The sequence below is a fragment of the Oncorhynchus tshawytscha genome, linkage group LG01 (genome assembly GCF_018296145.1).
Source record: "Oncorhynchus tshawytscha isolate Ot180627B linkage group LG01, Otsh_v2.0, whole genome shotgun sequence".
In the NCBI taxonomy this organism is placed as follows: Eukaryota; Metazoa; Chordata; class Actinopteri; order Salmoniformes; family Salmonidae; genus Oncorhynchus; species Oncorhynchus tshawytscha.
This window is the reverse complement of record NC_056429.1, coordinates 23,485,774-23,502,560: the sequence shown is the minus strand read 5'-3', so window position 1 is coordinate 23,502,560 and position 16,787 is coordinate 23,485,774. Positions and strand designations below refer to the sequence as shown.

Here is a 16,787-nt window from a genome sequence, read left to right as displayed (position 1 = left end):
AAAATTATCAAAGACTCCAGCCACACAAGTCATAGACTGTTCTCTTTGCTACCACACAGCAAGAACTCACGGTGCACCAAGTCTGGAACCAACAGCACCCTGAACAGCTTCTATCCCCAAGCTATAAGACTGCTTAATAGTTAACCAATCAATTAACCAATGGAGCAGTTTTGCCAGTCCTGTCTGGTCCAGCGACGGTGGGTTTGTGCCCATAGACAACGTTGTTGCCGGTGATGTCTGGTGAGGACCTGCCTTACAACAGGCTGACAAGCCCTCAGGACAGTCTGAGCACTTATGGAGCGATTGTGCGTTCCTGGTGTAACTTGGTTAGTTGTTGTTGCCATCCTGTATCTGTCCTGCAGGTGTGATGTTCGGATGTACCGATCCTGTGCAGTTGTTGTTACACGTTGTCTGCCACTGCGAGGATGATCAGCTGTCCGTCCTGTCTCCCTGTAGCACTGTCTTGGACGTCTCACAGTACAGACATTGCAATTTATTGCCCTGACAACATCTGCAGTCCTCATGCCTCCTTGCAGCATACCTAAGGCATGTTCACGCAGATTAGCAGGGACCCTGGGCATCTTTCTTTTGGTGTTTTTCAGAGTCAGTAGAAAGGCCTCTTTTAGCGTCCTAAGTTTTCATACCTGTGACCTTAATTGCTTACTGTCTGTAAGCTGTTATTGTCTTAACAACCGTTCCACGGGTGCATGTTCATTAATTGTTTATGGTTCATTAATGGTTTATTAATTGTTTACGAATTATCTTTTTTGAAAGACAGTTTCTTTTTTTGCTGAGTTTATATATTTTTAACTATCTTCTCTGTGTCATATGTTTTTAATTTTCTGATCTACTGAAATGAGGATTATAATCACCAATATTGGGGGGAAACAAAAATATTTTTTATGCATCTCGTAGAATTTTGACATAATATTTTTTTTTAAACAGATCAAGTATCTGTTGTGAGGGGTCGAGCTGTTGCTCTGAAAGCCTCTCTGATGACGGATATCATGACGGAAAATACAGTACCAGTAAAGTTTGGACACACCTACTCATTCAATATTTTTTATTTTATTTTAACTCATTTCTACATTGTAGAATAATAGTGAAGACATCAACACTATGAAATAATACATATGGAATCATGTAGTAACCAAAAAAGTGTTAAATAAATTAAAATATATTTTATATTTGAGATTCTTCATAGTAGCCACCCTTTGCCTTGATGATAGCTTTGCACACTTTTGGCATTCTCTCAACCAGCTTACTGGAGTAGTCACCTGGAATGCATTTCAATTAAAACGTGTGCCTTGTTAAAGGTTAATTTGTTGAATTTCCTTCCTTCTTAATGCATTTGAGCCAATCAGTTAGGGGTGGTATACAAGGTAGGGGTGGTAAAATACTAAATCCATATTATGGAAAGAACAGCTCAAATAAGGAAAGATAAACGGCAGTCCATCATTACTTTAAGACATGAAGGTCAGTCAATACAGAATGTTTCAAGAACTTCGAAAGATTCTTCAAGTGGAGTCTCAAAAACCATCAAGCGCTATGATAAAACTGGCTCTCATGATGACCGGCACAGGAAAGGAAGATCCAGAGTCACCTCTGCTGCAGAGGATAAGTTAATTAGACTTACCAGCCTCAGAAATTGCAGCCCAAATAAATGCTAAGTAACGGACACATCTCAACATCATTAGACCGGTTAAAATCTGTCCTTTGGTCTGATGAGTCCAAATTTGAGATTTTTGGTTCCAACCGCCGTGTCTTTGTGAGACGCAGAGTAGATGAACGAATGATCTCTGCATGTGTGGTTCTCACCGTGAAGCATGAAGGAGGAGGTGTGATGGTGTGGGGGTGCTTTGAATTCAAGGCACACTTATCCAGCATGGCTACCACAGCATTCTGCAGTGATACGCCATTCCATCTGGTCCAATCTTAGTGGCACCATCATTTGTTTTTCAACAGGACAATGACCCAACACACCTCCAGGCTGTGTCAGGGCCATTTGACCAAGAAGGAGAGTGATGGAGTGCTGCATCAGATGACCTGGCCTCCATAATCACCCGACCTCAACCCAATTGAGATGGTTTGGGATGAGTTGAACCGCAGAGTGAAGGAAAGGCAGCCAACAAGTGTTCAGCATACGTGGGAACTCCTTCAAGTCTGTTGGAATAGCATTACAGGTGAAGCTGGTTGAGGGAATGCCAAGAGTGTGCAAAGCTGTCATCAAGGCAAAGGGTGGCTTCCTGCTTTTACCTCCACACTATCATAGTCCTTAGTTTGTTTTACACTTTTTTTGTTACTGTGTGTTATTTCATAGTTTTGATGTCTTCACTATTATTCTACAATATAGAACATAGTAAAAATAAAGAAAAACCCTTGAATGAGTAGGTGTGTCCAAACTTTTGACTGGTTCTGTATATAGACACAAAAACAAAAGGCTTTTATTACTCCTGTATGAGCTGAGAAAGTGAATCCTCAGCAAGCCAGTCAGGTGGGGACCCTCAGGACACATGACTTCACATATGTACGTACGCAACATCGAAAACATTTGAAAATGTATTCACTCTACTGTAAATCGCTTTGGATAAGGGTGTCTGCTAAATTACTAAAATGTACATGTAAATGTAAAAATCACTTAGCGTGATTGAGGAGGCAGAGAGGACCTGATGACACCTACTGCACCAACCACTCAGTGGCTCTTAAGGGAATTGGATCATTCTGATGTGGATGTCATGTCTAGGGCAACAGCGCTAATACCTTTGTCAATCATATGGTGGTTCCTCATTAGTTATGGTTGAGTGTCGATGGGTGTCAGTGGTAGGGTGTAACTTTGCCATAGTAGATGAATAAGCAACGTCATTACTAATTATATTACTGGCCATCAATTTATTTATTCTTGACCAAGCTTTGTTTTTTATTTTACTCCTCTGTTTAGCCACTGATTCAAAAATTCTGCTTTCCATGTGTTATGCAACTGCAAACAGTAGTTTATGGAATTGTTAAACAAATGACATGTTGAACAGGCATTTCCTAATGGCTTGGCATGGTTCATTGTACCAACAGACATTGTGTATTACAATCCAACTCCATTTTCTGTGTGTTTCTGTAAAACAGCATGACCATAATGATGGTAATGAGAGAGTGTGTGACACCATTGGATGCTTCCCTAGTGTCAACACTTCCAGGGAAGAGCCTACTCAGCTATTCCATCCCAGGGTTGTGAAGACGCAATGCGTCTCACTGTGTGTTCTGTCTGACATTGACATACATGATTGAGATGAATTGGGGATGAACCTGCCCCTGTTTTACTCTGCTGATTGCTTCACCCCAGGAGCACCATCCCAGTCAGTGGGCTCAGCTGGGGGAACACACTGCAGGTTGGATTAACTAACTACAACTTTACCACCTCATTGTCCCCTTCAGGGTTTATGACCCATGCTGTGAGCCTCCATCTCCACTTTATAGAGCATTGTTTGAGTATGTAGAGAGAGGCCCTATTATAGTCTGGAGAGGGCTGCACTCTGCAGGAGTTTGGCACAAGTTTCTATTGGATGGAGTAGAGAGAGCAAAGGCATATTTCAATATGATGCCTCCTGTAACAGCAAGAATTCTCGTCAAGCAATGATACAGCTACAATATGATTAATATACAGTAAAGACTGGCAGTGCTTTAAGCTAAAGGTGTCTGTTGTCCAACTTGATATACACGCCACCTCTCATTTAGTGTTGCTGTGATGCTGCTGGTCAGTCAGAGTGAGCCTGGTTGTGATGGAGTGTGTCTGGCTGAGCTGAGCGGTGGGAAGAGGACACTTCAGCTGGCATAGAGAACACTTGACAAAGCACTTCTCTGCCTGAGAGTTGACCAGACTGGCCTTTACCTGGCTGGCAAGCCCAAGTAATAACTATAATGGCCTCTCTCCAATGGCCATCTCTCGTTCTTTGCCAAGTTATTAAAGTTGTATTGTTTAACACGTAATCCTTATATTACAGAATTTTTTTTTTTAAACTGATGACAATGTTTTAGATAATGTTTGATAAGTATCTTATTAAACCCTTATTTCTGTTTTCACACATTTCTAACCATTCTGAACATTGAGGAAAGCTTTTTTCTCAAATGAGAAAAGTGTGTGAACTGACAGCTCAATTATTTGTTCATGGCAGGGTCGTCAGGCTGTGAGTCGGCCAATAGTGCTGCACTGTATATTCCCCATTATGCAGAGTAAAAATGAAAGCGGATGACATCATCTGCTGTTGGTTCCTTTAATGTGGTTTTGATGACTGGTTTGCCTCTTTGTTCTTCACTACAAACAGATGTAGCAGCCATCCTGAGTGGGTAATAATGGTGATGCTGTTCCTGGTCCTCTCCTCAGGTGACAGAGGCCCCAGGAGAGGGAGAGGCTGGCCTGGCGGTAGGCTGGCAGCATGAAGCACCTAGCCATCTCCAAGTGGCTCAGTCAGCTGGGTCTGCCGCAGTACTGCACTCTGTTTGACGACGACTATGATGGGGTGGAGGTAAAAGCAGATTTCAGCCTGATTCACTATGTAGACACTGCACACTCAGGCACGTACATACACACACAAACACAGACACACACATAAAAGCATGCACAGTAAAGGACACATACGTAGACTCCGCTGCCTATGCAGGTCAGTGGAAAAGACTGCTAAAGCACAGCAGTGGGTCTCAAATGACCTACTTAGTTTACCAAAAGCAGTTAAAGTATACTGAACAAAAATATAAACGCAACATGCAAAGTGTTTCATGAGCTGAAAAAAAAAAAAAAAAGTTCTCAGACATTTTCAATATTCCCAAAATATTATTTCTCTCAAATTTTGTGCACAAATTTAGTTTACATCCCTTTTAGTTGGGATTTCTCCTTTTCCATCACAATCCATCCACCTGACAGGTTTGGCATATCAAAAATCTGATCAACACAGGTGCACGTTGTGCTGGAGACAATAAAAGTCCACTCTAAAATGTGCATTTTTGTCACACAACACAATGCCACTGATGTCTCAAGTTTTGATGGAGTGTGTAATTGGCATGCTGACTGCAGGAATGTCCACCAGAGTTGTTGCCAGAGTTGTTTACCATAAGCCGCCTCCAACGTCGTTTTAGAGAGTTTGGCAGTACGTCCATCTGGCCTCACAACCGCAGACCACGTGTATGATGTTGTGTGTGCGAGCGGTTTGCTGATGTCAATGTTGTGAACAAAGTGCCCCATGGTGGTGGTGGTGGGGTTACGGTATGGGCAGGCATAAGCTACGGACAGTGAACACAATTGCATTTAATTGATGGCAATTTCAATGCACAGAGATACAGTGACGAGATCCTGATGCCCATTGTCGTGCCATTCATCCGTCGCCATCACCTAATGTTTCAGCATGATAATGCACAGCCTCATGCTGCAAGGATCTGTACACAATTCCTGGAAGCTGAAAATGACCTGCATACTCACCAGACATGTCACCCATTGACCATGTTTGTGATGCTCTGGATTGACGTGTACGACAGTGTGTTCTAATTCCCGCCAATAGCAAGTCAAGTAGAGAGACACGGAAGCCCAGCTAGCCTAGCTAGCCTGTAGCCTAGCTGGCTTGGCAGTCTCAAATGGAGGTCGCTATTGAACGTTTTCAACACTGCAGGAGCTGTGTCTACTTTGTTTTATTTCGGGAAAATGTGGACCGCCTGGACTTTCAATGTAGCAACTGTTAGCTTGCAGTGGACTACTTAGCAAACAAGTAGTGAACCTACACATGCTACTGGGAAATCCACGCCCACCTACTTTTTATTTTTCTTCTACCCCAGTAGCCAGACGCCGCTTTGATCTGGTGGAAGTGTGGCCGCAGGGTAGGCTCTCCACAGCCGACTGGCCTCCACTCTGCAGGGATCCCTCCCCGAAGGGGTCTCCCCCTTCCCTGGAGAACAGAGCTAGTAGGATGCTACTGGATGACTTGGTGGATGTTCCTTTTCTCGGCCAAACCAACCAGCCATGGAGATATTTCATTTTCCATGGAGATGTTAACGGACACGGATCCAGAGGTTCCGGCATCTTCTTCCTTAGGGACTTCCGATTCACCATCGGATCTGGAGTTACCTGCATCTTTGTCCTCTGTTCTTTCTCCCTCTCCGTTGGCTCCCACCCTCATCAGACCTTGAGACCGCCTGAGAGTTCAGCCCATCCACGATGGATACTACAGCTGGATGGTCCTCGAAGGGTCTTCTAAACCACTTGAGGTGAAAGAACGGCCGGTTCTCCCCGGTTTCACCAGCTGTCATCATCGGCAGCTCTATGGTGAGAAACAAATTGGTTTCCAGTGCAAAAACCCTTTACATTACAAGGTCCTGTACTTTACAAGGTCCTTACTAGGACGCTGTCGTAGTCCATTTGGGGTCAAACAACATCAGGAGGGCAAGCTCGGAAATGGACTTCTGAACATTGATTTTAAAGAACTGATTCTAGCATTGAAAGATTTCAAAAAGCAGACAAACATTTCAGGTCCGGTACCATTTTTGGGCTGTGGGTGTGAAAGATTCAGCAGGCTACTGGAATTACACATCTGGCTAAAAGATTACTGTAGCTCTGTTGGAATCACTTTTATAGATAACTTTGACACCTTCTGAAAACGAAAGATACTCTATAGTCCATCCAAATCATTTTGTCTCCTCGCATTTCAAGGCTGCATTGAGACAATGACTTATCAATGAGCCAAGACCAGCTCAGTTAATACCTACCATTGTGACAATGAGTCGTCATAATGCTGCATGTAATGTACATTATCCCAGTGGCTTTTGCAGACCCAATGTAAGTAACTTAATTAATGTCCCACTAACTGCTCTGAATACCTCCGTTGATCCTACAGCTATTGTATGCAGTAATCATGTGCCTATGAACCAGAGTTACACTGTTAGCACTGAGGTGTGCCCTAGTAGGAAGTCCACTGTGTGCAGCTCCAATATAAATAACATTAGAAAGTCTACTTCTGATAAGCTTCTCAGTAAAGCATTAAAAGCAATCAAGCAACCCAGAAAAGTGCTAAAAATAGCCCATATTAACATATGTAACCTAAGAAACAAGGTTCATGAAGTCAATAACTTGCTTGTAGCAGATAACATTCATATTCTGACTATCTCTGAAACTCACTTAGATAATACCTTTGATAATAGTGGTAGAAATACATGGTTATAACATCTACCAAAAAGACAGAAATGCCAACGGGGTCGGTGTTGGGGTCTATATTCAGAACCACATTCCTGTAAAGCTTAGAGACGATCTCATGTTAAATACTGTTTTTATTGTACATTGTGTTTTGTAGATATGTAGTGGTGTAATAATGTATGTACTGTTTTGTCTTTTGTTTTATTTGTAATGTAAGTGCTTTAATGTGTTTGGACCTTAGGAAGAGTAGCTGTTCCTATGGCAGCAGCTAATGGGGATCCCTAATAAATACAAATACAAATATCCAGCAACGTCGTACTGCCATTGAAGGGGAGTGGTACATTCCACAGGCCACAATCAACAGCCTGATCAACTCTATGCGAAGGAGATGTTGTGCTGCATGAGGCAAATTGTGGTCTCACCAGATACTGACTTTTTTTTTGATCCAAGCCTTACCTTTTTTTTAAGGTATACATGACCAACAGATGCATATCTGTATTCCCAGTCATGTGAAATCCATAGATTAGGGCCTAATTTAAGTATTTCAATTGACTGATTTTCTTATATGAATTGTAACTCAGTAAAATCGTATAAATTGTTGCATGTTGCGTTTATATTTATAAAATATAACTAAAGTCAACGGAAGTCCATTTAATAGAAATGTGATTCATTAACTTTTTCCCAATGCCATACTGTAGATATTCTTTTATTTATAGATTCAATCTCCTCAGAGAATGCAGTCTGCAATCCTCAAATTTTTCCACAAGTCAATCCAGGGAATACAAAAACAGATAGCAATATCACTGCCCTGGGAAATCTATCACTTCTCTGAGAAGAACTACCTCTTACCCTGGATCCCTAAACTGCAGGCCTAAAATACAATTCTTGGTATACATTTAAAGCTGTGGCTGCCCAGGCCCAGGTGAACATGTGAGGAATGTGTGTTTGCGAGGCAGGAGTGTTTGATGGTGTGTGAGCCCTGGGCTGTCGTGGTGATGGACCTGTTTGGAGCCTGTAAACAGTAGCTGTCCCCCCTCTGACCTCCAAACCAGGCTGCTGTGGACATTCCCTCTCCCTCTGCCTCTCATAACCGCCCACCCACCCACTGTCTCCCTCCCACTGGCTCCCGCCTGTCTTCTCCCACCCCAATCTCTCTCAACCTCTGTCTTCCTTCCCTTGTCTTCCTCTCACTCTCCCTGACCACTTCCCTGGTCTCCTCCCCCTTTCTCTTTCCTCTCGTCTCCTTCCCTCGTGTATCTTATCCATACCTCCTCTCTCATTCCCTGTGTCTCTCTCTACCTCCCTCTCACTCACTCTCCCTTCCTCTGTCTCCCCTCCACCCAATGCACCCAGCATCTCTCCAGGGCTTCCCCTCCCTCATCCCCAGGAGGCAGCAGCAGCACTGCAGTCATCTCAGAGACCCTTATTACTGGGGATTTATGACCCCCACTTAACTGTTCGTTTTTGGACCCAGCTGTCTGCTGGCTGTCACAGAGGCAAAAGGGTTTTATAGTGACCAGACTTAACCCAGAGCTTACCCTCTCTCCCCAAGATTAATCCTCAGTGGTGGAAAAAGTACCCAATTTCTCATACTTGAGTAAAAGTAAAGATACCTTAATAGAAAATACTACTTGAGTAAAAGTCTAAAAGTCTTTGGTTCTAAATATACTTAAGTATCAAAAGTAAATGGAATTGCTAAAATATACTTAAGTATCAAAACTAAAAGTAAAAGTATAAATCATTTCAAATTCTTTACATTAAAGCAAGCCAGACGGCACCATCTTCTTATTTTTTTTCATATTTACAGACAGCCAGGGGCACACTCCAACAGTCAGACATAATTTACAAACAAACCATGTGTGTTTAGTGAGTCCGCCAGATCAGAGGCAGTAGGGATGACCAGGGAGGTTCTCTTGATAAGTGTGTGACTTGGACCATTCTCCTGTCCTGCTAAGCATTCCAAATGTAACACGTACTTTTGGGTGTCAGGGAAAATGTATGGTGTAAATAGTACATCATTTTCTTTAGGTATGTCGTGAAGTAAAAGTTGTCCAAAATATAAATAGTAAAGTACAGATACCCCCAAAAAACGACTTAAGTAGTACATTAAAGTATCTTTACTTAATTACTTTACACCAATGCTGATCCTGTCCTGCTACAACTGTAAGTTATTTCCTCTGCGGTGATGTGACTCTATGGTGAAGGGTTAACGGACAAAGGCTTGAATCAGATCTCATTAAAGGGTGAAAGTTCTATCTCATTCTTGATCCCAGTGAAAAGTGTGGCAGGTAGCCTAGCAGTTAAGAGCGTTGGGCCAGTTACCGAAAGGGTTCTGGTTTGATCCCTGAGCTGACTAGCACAAAAATCTGTCGATGTGTCCTAATTGCTCCTGTAAGTCACTCTGGATAAGAGTATCTGCTAAATGAGTAAAACATATGAAAAGGAGATAAAATCAGAATGAGCTTGTCAAGCGTCCCGTAAGGGACCATATCAATGGGATGTCCTAGCACTCTGACTCATGTCAAGTGAAGGAGCTACTTGCCAAGGCCTCCATATTGCTTCAACTTGTACTTAAGCATGACTCACACTGCTTGTTTTTGTAGTCTGAGGTTGATATGTTGCCTGTGGTTACCGTTACCCCATCCCTTTGTTTCACTTCTGTTTTGGCAATATGTTATTAGATGATTAACCTACAGTATATGATGACTTACCAGCTTACAGTAGATATACTCAGTTTGTTCAAAACATGTTTTGAACAATTCTTATGATGAAGGATTAAATACAGTAAATATTGTTTGGAATCCGTATTAAAGTCCATGCCTAACAGAACAGCAGTAAGAGGCCTAAGAGTTCCACCTGTCCCCACATTATAACACATACCATCCTATGTATGAGGATTTAAACTGGCTTCATAAAGCTTCCCAGTTGTCCTCTAAAAGCATTTTATAATCAAATCAAAAAAACAAACAAAAAAATGATATAGCCCTTCGTACATCAGCTGATATCTCAAAGTGCTGTACAGAAACCCAGCCTAAAACCCCAAACAGCAAGCAATGCAGGTGTAGAAGCACGGTGGCTAGGAAAAACTCCCTAGGAAGAAACCTAGAGAGGAACCAGGCTATGAGGGGTGGCCAGTCCTCTTCTGGCTGTGCCGGGTGGAGATTATAACAGAACATGGCCAAGATGTTCAAATGTTCATAAATGACCAGCATGGTCAAATAATAATAATTACAGTAGTTGTCGAGGGTGCAGCAAGTCAGCACCTCAGGAGTAGATGTCAGTTGGCTTTTCATAGCTGATCATTAAGGGTATCTCTACCACTCCTGCTGTCTCTAGAGAGTTGAAAACAGCATGTCTGGGACAGGTAGCACGTCCGGTGAACAGGTCAGGATTCCATAGCCGCAGGCAGAACAGTTGAAACTGGAGCAGCAGCACGGCCAGGTGGACTGGGGACAGCAAGGAGTTCTCATGCCAGGTAGTCCTGTTGGCTTTTCATGGTCCTAGGGCTCAGGTCCTCCGAGAGAGAAAGAAAGAGAGAATTAGAGAGAGTATACTTAAATTCACACAGGACACCGGATAAGACAGGAGAAGTACTCCAGATATAACAAACTGACCCTAGCCTCCCGACACATAAACTACTGCAGCATGAATAATGGAGGCTGAGACAGGAGGGGTCAGGAAACACTGTGGCCCCATCTGATGATACCCCCGGACAGGGCCAAACAGGAAGGATATAATCCCACCCACTTTGCCAAAGCACAGCCCCCACACCACTAGAGGGATATCTTCAACCACCAACTTACCATCCTGAGACAAGTCAGAGTGTAGCCCACAAAGGTCTCCGCCACGGCACAACCCAAGGGGGGGCACCAACCCAGACAGGAAGATCACATCAGTGACTCAACCCACTCAAGTGACGCACCCCTCCTAGGGACGGCATGAAAGAGCACCAGTAAGCCAGTGACTCAGCCCCTGTAATAGGGTTAGAGGCAGAGCATCCCAGTGGAAAGAGGGGAACCAGCCAGGCAGAGACAGCAAGGGCGGTTCGTTGCTCCAGAGCCTTTCTGTTCACCTTCACACTCCTGGGCCAGACTACACTCAATCATAGGACCTACTGAAGAGATGAGTCTTCAGTAAAGACTTAGAGGTTGAGACCGAGTCTGCGTCTCTCACATCGGTAGGCAGACCATTCCATAAAAATGGAGCTCTATAGGAGAAAGCCCTGCCTCCAGCTGTTTGCTTAGAAATTCTAGGGACAATTAGGAGGCCTGCGTCTTGTGACCGTAGCGTATGTGTAGGTATGTACGGCAGGACCAAATCAGAGAGATAGGTAGGAGCAAGCCCATGTAATGCTTTGTAGGTTAGCAGTAAAACCCTTGAAATCAGCCCTTGCCTTAACAGGAAGCCAGTGTAAGGAGGCTACCACTGGAGTAATATGATCAAATGTTTTGGTTCTAGTCAGGATTCTAGCAGCCGTATTTAGCACTAACTAAAGTTTATTTAGTGCTTTATCCGGGTAGCCGGAAAGTAGAGCATTGCAGTAGTCTAACTTAGAAGTAACAAAAGCATGGATACATTTTTCTGCATCCATTTTTGGACAGAAATGTTCTGATTTTTGCAATGTTACATAGATGGAAAAAAGCTGTCCTTGAAACAGTCTTGATACGTTCGTCAAAAGAGAGATCAGGGTCCAGAGTAACACCAAGGTCCTTCACAGTTTTATTTGAGACGACTGTACAACCATTAAGATTAATTATCAGATTCAACAGAAGATCTCTTTGTTTCTTGGGACCTAGAACAAGCATCTCTGTTTTGTCCGAGTTTAAAAGTAGAACGTTTGCAGCCATCCACTTCCTTATGTCTGAAACACAAACTTCTAGCGAGGGCAATTTTGGGGCTTCACCATGTTTCATTGAAATGTACAGCTATGTGTCATCCGCATAGCAGTGAAAGTTAACATTATGTTTTCGAATGACATCCCCAAGAGGTAAAATATATAGTGAAAACAATAGTGGTCCTAAAACGGAACCTTGAGGAACACCGAAATTTACAGTTGATTTATCAGAGGACAAACCATTCACAGAGACAAACTGATATCTTTCCGACAGATAAGATCTAAACCAGGCCAGAACTTGTCCGTGTAGACCAATTTGGTTTTCCAATCTCTCCAAAAGAATGTGGTGATCGATGGTATCAAAAGCAGCACTAAGGTCTAGGAGCACGCGGACAGATGCATATTTTCTGGGTCAAGGTTTGGCTTATTCAAGAGAGGCTTTATTACTGCCACTTTTAGTGAGTTTGGTACACATCTGGTGGATAGAGAGCCATTTATTATGTTCAACATAGGAGGGCCAAGCATAGGAAGCATCTCTTTCAGTAGTTTAGTTGGAATAGGGTCCAGTATGCAGCTTGAAGGTTTAGAGGCCATGATTATTTTCATCATTGTGTCAAGAGATTTAGGACTAAAACACTTGAGTGTCTCTCTTGATCCTAGGTCCTGGCAGAGTTGTGCAGACTCAGGACAACTGAGCTTTGAAGGAATACGCAGATTTAAAGAGGAGTCCGTAATTTGCTTTCTAATAATCATGATATTTTCCTCAAAGAAGTGAATGAATTTATTACTGGTGGAGTGAAAGCCATCCTCACTTGGGGAATGCTGCTTTTTAGTTAGCTTTGCGACAGTATTAAAAATAAATGTAGGATTGTTCTTATTTTCCTCAATTAAGTTGGAAAAATAGGATGATCGAGCAGCAGTGAGGCCTCTTCGATACTGCACGGTACTGTCTTTCCAAGCTAGTTGGAAGACTTCCAGTTTTGTGTGGCGCCATTTCCATTCCAATTTTCTGAAAGATTGCTTCAGAGCTCGGGTATTTTCTGTATACCAGGGAGCTAGTTTCTTATGAGAAATGTTATTAGTTTTTAGGGGTGCAACTGCATCTAGGGTATTGCGCAAGGTTAAATTGAGTTCCTCAGTTAAGTGGTTAACTGATTTTTGTCCTCTGACGTCCTTGGGTAGACAGAGGGAGTCTGGAAGGGCATCAAGGAATCTTTGTTGTCTGTGAATTTATAGCACGACTTTTGATGCTCCTTGGTTGGGGTCTGAGCAGATTATTTGTTGCAATTGCAAACGTAATAAAATGGTGGTCCGATAGTCCAGGATTATGAGGAAAAACATTAAGATCCACAACATTTATTCCATGGGACAAACCTAAGTCCAGAGTATGACTGTGACAGTGAGTAGGTCCAGAGACAGTCGATGATGGCTCCGAAAGCCTTTTGGAGTGGGTCTGTGGACTTTTCCATGTGAATATTAAAGTCACAAAAAATTAGAATATTATCTGCTATGACTACAAGGTCCGATAGGAATTCAGGGAACTCAATGAGGAATTCTGTATATGGCCCAGGAGGCCTGTAAACAGTAGCTATAAAAAGTGATTGAGTTGGCTGCATAGATTTCATGACTAGAAGCTCAAAAGACGAAAACGTCTTTTTTTTTTTTGTAAATTGAAATTTGCTATCGTAAATGTTAGCAACACCTCCGCCTTTGCGGGATGCACGGGGGATATGGTCACTAGTCTAGCCAGGAGGTGAGGCCTCATTTAACACAGTAAATTCATCAGGCTTAAGCCATGTTTCAGTCAGGCCAATCACATCAAGATTATGATCAGTGATTAGTTCATTGACTATAACGGCCTTTGAAGTAAGGGATCTTCCATTAAGTAGCCCTATTTTGAGATGTGAGGTATCACAATCTCTTTCAATAATGGCAGGAATGGAGGTCTTTATCCTAGTGATATTGTTTAGTTTTGCCCATCCTAGGTCGAGGCACAGACACGGCCTCAATGGGGATAGCTGAACTGACTACACTGACTGTGCTAGTGGCAGACTCCACTAAGCTGGCAGGCTGGCTAACAGCCTGCTGCCTGGCCTGCACCCTATTTCATTGTGGAGCTAGAGGAGTTAGAGCCCTGTCTATGTTGGTAGATAAGATGAGAGCAAGCCTCCAGCTAGGATGGAGTCCGTCACTCCTCAGCAGGCCAGGCTTGGTCCTGTTTGTGGGTGAGTCCCAGAAAGAGGGCCAATTATCTACAAATTCTATCGTTTGAGAGGGGCAGAAAACAGTTTTCAACCAGCGATTGAGTTGTGATAATAAGCAACACAAATAACCTTGGTAGGGTCACATGCTGTGGTCATGGATAGACAGTGTTCCGCATGTTAATCAGGCTGCAGGAAAAGAACAGAGAGGCTATTAGTGAGGGTATCTTTATACCACCAGCCTGTAAACCTTCTATCCCACCGTTACAGAATAGAGAGACTACAGAGTGAACTCTTCAGATCTCAACATAAATGAGTGTAGCTGATTTTGTTATATGCTCGGATCAATAGTTGTTAGTTATTCCAACCATGTCTTGCTTCTACTAGTGAAGGCCCACAATGCCTCAGTAATGTGAAACAGAGATAATGGAGAGAGATAATGGAATCTCCATTAGTGGTGGAATTAAGGGAGAAAAGAGAGGGAGGGGTACAAGTTCTAAAACATTTTTTAGAATGGACCTTCTATTTTAATGGTTGAATATGATACAATTCTAACACAAACGTGCTTTTTTTAAATGCCTTTCTATCAACCATTGGAGAGCATCAATCAGCCAGGAGATTGTGTGTCACGTCTCTCTGCTCCACTGCTGCTCAGACAGGTGATGGAGATGAGGGGAAACGCATGGCTGCATGGCTGCCTTCCTCTCTGCGTTCTGCCTTTCTGGCTCTGCAGCCTGATAACCCGCCCTGTAATGAGAGTAATGGGGAGATATCAGCAGTTGCTCCTCAGCCCCTGGGGACGAGTTCTGCTACACCACATTTTAACGCTGGTGAGCGTCAGAGTTACATTAACTGCCAGTCAGTCAGACCCGCCGGTGCTCCTCTCTCTGCAACATCGTCGTCTCAAGTAACCAGACAAGAAAACAACGACCCAGACCAAACCACAATCCCGCAGACAAAGACAACTATTTAAATATCTACATGAGGAATTGATTGAAATGCCTGCCAGTTCTAAAGGTACTTATGTGACTACATATGGCACGGTCGGATAATGCATAGGAGAGTCTTCAGGACAGACCAAGGGCTGTTTTTGCCTATTGATGTCAGGAAGTGGGCAAGAGGGTGTGGAACTACTAGGGGCCTCTTTGGGTAAGCAGTGTACACCTAAGAGCCATCAGGGGTTAATGGACCCTTACCAGCATAGGGCACCCAGACAGACACACACCTGCCCAGCTGCCCTGGGAAGCTGGCTGTGCCTGGGCTCCCTCTCGCTCCCCCCCCGACATAACAGAGGCAGGACAATGCAGAAGAATGCCTGGTGATCACAAAGATCCTGGCTGAGATTCCACCGGGATAGAGCACAGATAACAGGGACAAAGACTCTAATGCACTGTGGTGGAAAACTAACTCTCTGATGCCTTAAAACAATCTGGTCCAGATCACTGCTCCATTGCACCAGGGACGATAAAGGCAAAGCAAACAGCCTAGCTGAGAATTTGAACTGTGCACGGTGTCGTTATGAATGATGTTATTATCATGTGACTAAAGCCAACTTGGTCACTTCACTTGCCTCAATAATATACGTTATCAATGATTTGTAATTATTTGTAAGCTAACCCTGATCTCATTAAGTACATGAACGCAGAATAATTTCCTCTGTTTGGATATTTCAGTATTGTTAACACAAGCTGAAAGGCATGTTCCAAACAGCAGAAAATATCTTCTAACCAAACCTATCATTTAACTTGTCTGTTTTGTCTTGCTGGGGAACAATGCAAGCTGGAACGCTGAGAGAAACAGGGTGGTGTTTGTGAAGACACCACCCAGAATGTATGGTTTTGAAACCAAAGCAAGCCCCTGGTTTGAAGTGTAAGAAAGGGCACCGTTGGCAGCAGAGTGGCAGCCCAGTAATGACAGGCAGTGTGGGGTGCTGGCCTGACTAGATTAGGGGGAGGAGAGGACACACTCAGTTTGGAGGGAGGGGAAAGGTGTCCTTGGTGTCTGCCTGGCTAAAAACAGTCCTGTCTAGCCCCCGAAGAAGGCTGTTGTAGTTGAAATGTTGTCTGCATTGTGGTACAGTTTGGTATACTTCGCGGACTTGTAATTTGCAAGCTTTCTTTCCTTCTTCATATTGCCTAACCCTTCACCCATCCATCTCTGCAGGACCTGTTGCATCTGAATGAGCTGGATCTGCTGGAGCTGGGCGTCCGTAACCACCTCCACCGCATCCACCTCCTCACGAGCATCCAGATACTGCAGGAGAGCGAGAGGAGGAGAGGTCAGTGGCTCAACATCTCACTGGTAGTTATCTTCCTATACCAAACCTGTTCATGAAAAATATACTTTGTTGGTCTGTTCACAGAGTCACTGTTGTTGTGACTCAAATCCTGAAAAGTAATTCCCACTGAAATATTCCCAGTTATTCATTTTGAAAGCCTCAAGATTACAGCATACATTTTGAGCTGTAGTTTGCTAAATGCAATATGCCGTGTGCATATGCCACATACTGTAACACACTGCACTTACACTCGTTTGGATGTGAATGTAGGGAAAGTGGCAGTGCTTTAACAAGACAAGTGTCTTTCTCTTC

At 43.4% G+C, this 16,787-nt stretch overlaps 1 protein-coding gene across 1 annotated transcript in view; it reads left to right on the top strand.

Annotated features, from left to right (window-relative positions):
- Positions 1-4,400: 4,400 nt before the first annotated feature.
- LOC112246322 (breast cancer anti-estrogen resistance protein 3) overlaps positions 4,401-16,787 on the top strand; it is an 86,809-nt gene continuing 74,422 nt past the window's right edge. Inside the window, exons 1-2 of the mRNA XM_042312945.1 lie at positions 4,401-4,514; positions 16,361-16,475. Of these exons, the coding sequence (XP_042168879.1) occupies positions 4,425-4,514; positions 16,361-16,475 (205 nt within the window). The 5' untranslated portion in view covers positions 4,401-4,424. The remainder of the gene's footprint in view (positions 4,515-16,360; positions 16,476-16,787) is intronic.